Source organism: Pundamilia nyererei, unplaced genomic scaffold, assembly GCF_000239375.1.
Source record: "Pundamilia nyererei isolate P.nyererei 1_Seehausen unplaced genomic scaffold, PunNye1.0 scaffold00185, whole genome shotgun sequence".
In the NCBI taxonomy this organism is placed as follows: Eukaryota; Metazoa; Chordata; class Actinopteri; order Cichliformes; family Cichlidae; genus Pundamilia; species Pundamilia nyererei.
In genome coordinates, this window is record NW_005187586.1 from 969365 (window position 1) to 974025 (window position 4661).

Genomic DNA, 4661 nt, shown 5'->3' on the forward strand with positions numbered 1-4661 from the left:
CAGCCTTAATAATGGCTCATCTGCATTTTTTACTTTAACTCCTGTAACTTTACTATCGCTTTTCACTGTAAAACAAACAGCAGTGCATGGGAGCATTTCCAAAGTTTGTTTTTCTTCAGGTTTGATGAAGGACTCTCATTACTGCTGTTCTGTTATGAGTCTTTTTCTTTTTTTAAACTGGAAGCTGCTTGGCCTTAATATTGTCATACTTTTTATTTCCACGAGTGCTCCAAGACACGTTTCTACTGCAGACCTATTTTTAGTGGTAAATGTGGGTGAAAAGGTCACATTTACATAGTAACAGCTGAAGAGTTTTATAATAAAGCTATTCGCATTACTCGAAGAATCATTGCAGCCCTAAAAATGATCAATACCTATTTAGTATGTCAACAGTATCTCCTGGACAGAGGCATACACAAAAACAGCGCTTCCGTTCTGTGCTTGTGTCTGAACACATCACTGAGTTTCCGGATGCATTTGTTTTGTTACCTTGTCAGTGTCAAAGTATCTCAAGTAGTCAGCATCTAGCTTTACCCATCGTCTCTGGTAGTAAATAGCCCTGTGGATGAGGACAGACAGAACACCGAATAAAAAAGCAAATATCGCTGCCCTGTGTTTGTTTTTTAATTCAATCAAATATTTGTGTAATATATATTCTCTGATTTTTTTTAAGCATCATCATTATTATACCCCTGAGGTGGATTCTTGTCCAGCCAACCCATCTTGATGACAGCAGAAAGCTGAGAGGTGTCTTCTTTCATGGTGGAAGCCAAAACACCAGTGTTTGGTAAGTAGAAACTGCCTTGCTGGCTGTGGAGACTCCCTTCATACCTATACGTGTGTGCGCACACACAGACACACGCAAACAGAAAAGGAAAAAGAAAGAAACATCACACAAACTTCATAAGCAATTACATTTTTCATCAAAGTTTAAATCAGACAAGTTGTGCAAATGTTGTGCAAAAGTTTTGACAAAGCTAACTGTGTAACAATATAATTTTATAATATAATTACACAAAAGAGGTGAAGATCAAAGATTAGATTTCTGCAGCACTGACAGTTTGACAATATGTTGTGCAATAAAATGAAAGTAAATTATAACAAAGTAAATACAGCAGCATGTCTCAAATTAACTTACACAAACACTGCAATAAATGGACTGGTACTTATATAGTGCATTTCTATTCTAACTCAACACCCAAAGCGCCTTGTGTAACATTCACACAAACACTCTCAGGGTTCAGTAATAAGGATATTTCAACATGCAGACTGGAGTAGCTGTGGAATCGATCACTGACCAATTAGTAAAATTGGTGGATCAATACTCTACCTCCCAAGTTACAGCCATTCAGAATAATCAGCAACCAAAGGGAAACAAAACCCTGCAAACAGTGTGCTTGTATTTTAGTTTCTGAGGTTTGCATTTGTGTTGTTTTATGACTCACTCATAATCGTCGAGCACTCCATCGTCACTGCAAAGGGAACTCGGCCGCTTCTTTGTGGAATTTGGCACTTGCAGGGACATATCCTATTGGAGGAAACGGGAATGATTCACAGGATATGGCAAGAGGAAAGAAAGAGCCGAAAAGCCTGGGAGTGGTCCGATTAACAATTTCTTACCCTTTCTGGTGGGTTCATTCGATGACCAGCGGGACCAAACAAGTCTGGCTCCTCGTAGTCATTTGAATTTTCGTTGACCGTAGCCAACACTGAACAAGAAGAGAAAAGGAAAACAAATCAAGATTAAGCTAAAGTCTGGAGCAGGTTTTGCAGAACCTGAGAAACTCTGGAAACATGATATAAGGCAAGGCAAAAAGTGAGTCACACTAGTAAAACTGGATTATGTGGATATGAATTTGTAGTAATTTTGGCTGTGTCAATGTTTGTAAGCGCAAACAGACTGAATTAATAGTGAGTGAGTTTTAATGGATATGCACCAGTTTGTGTCGTCTTTCTCTCCCCTTAAAACTGGTTTTTCAGGTTGAGCATCTACTATTAAGCAGAGCCGTATTACCACTGAAACATTATACAATATTGAGGTGAAACTGTTGCAGAAGATGAAATTCTGTGGTACATTAAAACTGAAGGCAGTGGTTTGCAAATCGTTAACACACCACATGTAAAATAAAAATCAATCAACTGTTAAAACTAAGATTTTTTTAATGATATGCTTGCTTTGAATTTGAGACCAGTGACATGTTTAGAAAAAGTGAGGACAGGCCCATGCTAAACACTGTGTTGCAGTACATCTTTTTTTTTTTTTTTTTAAACCACAAACAGTAAAGTGTGAAGTGAACAACTGCTGTAGTTTTAAAAAAATATCGCTGAGCATAAATGGTTCACATGCATGCCACCCATGCTGTGTACTCCTACTTTACTGATAAAAATCTCTCTTCTCATTTTGATTGGTCATACCAGACTCAATGGGCATTTTTTGCAACTGAAAAACAAATCCAATGGCAATCATAAACAGGACACAGTTTAGCCTTAAAGTAAGTTTGGAGAACAGACAGCTATAGCTGAACACTCTTTGCGGTTCACCTCTGCAAATTCAAATCAGTGAACTGGAACTCTCAACCACGCTCATGCTGCTGTCACCTTCAGTACTTCGAGGCCTCTTTTCTTGTATTGTTTGTTTATACTTGATCAAATATTTTCAGAGGGCTGCAACCAGTCCAGTTTAACACATAAGCTCCTCCCCTACATAACCATGTAATTATAATACTTGGAAAATGTGGCACTCTCTTGCCAAAACCAACAAGACCTTTTGTGAAAATGGCATTACCGTACTTGTTTGACAGGCGATGTTGCTGCAAAGGGTTTAGATATTATGCAACAGAAATGGTTCACAGACGTGTAAGCTACCCATACTGTGTGCTCTTGTGCTATAACAATACAGTTGATGGGCCATCTTCTGCCTTAAACACTCTTTTTCTCTGTGTGGTAGAATTTTAAATTGCTTATGTGAATGCAGTGACAAACTGCATTCACTTTGTTAATGAACTGACACCTGGTCCCTAGGATGAGGCTGTTATTCTGAAATATTTCTCCAGATACTCTCTGTGATGAAAACCACTCTACCTTTGCTCATACAAGACTCACCCTCTATAATGTAATCTCTCTAGATCAATAGAAATACCAATTATATGTGAGATTTGACACAAAGTATTTTTTTAATTAATCAATTTGTTGCATTTTGTCAAACTTTTTTATAATCAGTTGCTGACATTAAGTTCAAAATTAAATACAATGACATGTTGTCTTTGTATGAGTTTCAATCAAATCTAATCCTATTGTGATTTCCATAGAACTGCATATTTCTTGTTTTGTGGACACTGGGTTTAAATGATTAAATATACAGCCAACATGACTGGATACAGCCTTTTTATACATGGTATTCATCTTTTCATAAAAAAAAAGAAAAGATGAATACCAGAGTGTTAGTGAGAAGAGGTTTTTTCTTAAAATGGAAAACCAGGTTGGTTAAATTGGCTGTTGCCACCAAGGCAAAGACAAGTGAGCTCCCTGAAAGCCTGCCTCAGGTATGCTTTTATCAACACCTGACTAGGTGTGGCCAATTAGCACCATCTGAACACACTGAGGAGAATAGAGGCTGCAGAGGGACGTAACAACCAACTTGTTGCCAATCAACAAATCTAATTTTAAAGCACTCTAGGCAAACAGGAGGAGCAGGTAGGATATCTTCAACTTTTACCTACAAATGTATATTATGATAGCGTCATATTGAAATAGCTGTAGGATGATTTATAGAAAATATTTAAATAAACTCACCTGCTTTGGAGGTCCCTCACACAGTTAAGAGAAGCTATTTGAAGTTATCTGACACGTTTGCTATCACAAAAAATGCTTTGATGAGGAAGCCCTATAATTTTAATCTGCCGGCTAACATGTGACAATATACATGCTTGTGAATGATATTCAATAACTCTGTATGCATGAAATTAAAGAACCCATTTCAGAAACCAAATAGCCATGATAGCACACACACATTATAAAAATATCTTGTCTAGCTGTCTGCCCATATTCTAAATTCAAATAACCTTTCAATGCTTTTCCAAGTATTCACTTGTGTCCATTTAATTTCTGCAACATAGGTCGAGACTGTTCTCCAGTATGAGCATCTTAAAGCAAGAAGATGAGATTACAAAGACACATGCTGACTGATATGCAGATTCAGGCCTGAGATCGACATTTTAATATAACAAAAAAAGGAGAAAAAAAAAAAAAGCCCAAAACACTGAAGCCTGACAGACAAAGCAGCAGCTTCATCCTAGTGTGACCAACTCACTACACAGTTCACCGCACAGAAGCAGGAGAAAGAGCTGTGGCGAGCAGACTGCATAATTAGTTGACCTCACAGCAGAGCTAAGGTTTAAAAAAGAGGAAGCAGTCTCGCATGGAAGAACACAGAATGACTTCAAATTCATCTTCATAAAACGAAAGTAAAAAAATCTTTATTAGTGGTTTTCTGACTTTCTCTCTTTTAAAAAATGTACTGTCTGGATAAAAATCTTGAGCCACCTCTTATTTATTTACACTTTGCTTCTAAGCAGGGCTGGACTGGGACAAAAAACAAAATCAGCCCAGGCATTTTGACTAGAGACCGGCCCACCAGGTATTATAGGAAAAGCCATAAAGCC

The 4661-nt window shown here is 37.6% G+C and overlaps 2 protein-coding genes across 5 annotated transcripts in view; one reads left to right on the plus strand and one right to left on the minus strand.

Moving 5' to 3' along the window:
• The window catches only part of clpb (ClpB family mitochondrial disaggregase), a 520737-nt gene that overhangs the window by 419087 nt on the left and 96989 nt on the right, over window positions 1-4661 (plus strand). The window lies entirely within an intron of this gene.
• Window positions 1-4661, minus strand: part of arap1 (ArfGAP with RhoGAP domain, ankyrin repeat and PH domain 1) — a 58795-nt gene that overhangs the window by 32003 nt on the left and 22131 nt on the right. For all 4 annotated transcript variants that reach the window (XM_005746910.2, XM_005746907.1, XM_005746909.2 and 1 more), the window contains exons 4-7: window positions 1621-1709; window positions 1446-1528; window positions 691-831; window positions 490-559 (exon numbers count right to left, since the gene is read on the minus strand). In XM_005746910.2, the coding sequence (XP_005746967.1) occupies window positions 490-559; window positions 691-831; window positions 1446-1528; window positions 1621-1709 (383 nt within the window). The remainder of the gene's footprint in view (window positions 1-489; window positions 560-690; window positions 832-1445; window positions 1529-1620; window positions 1710-4661) is intronic.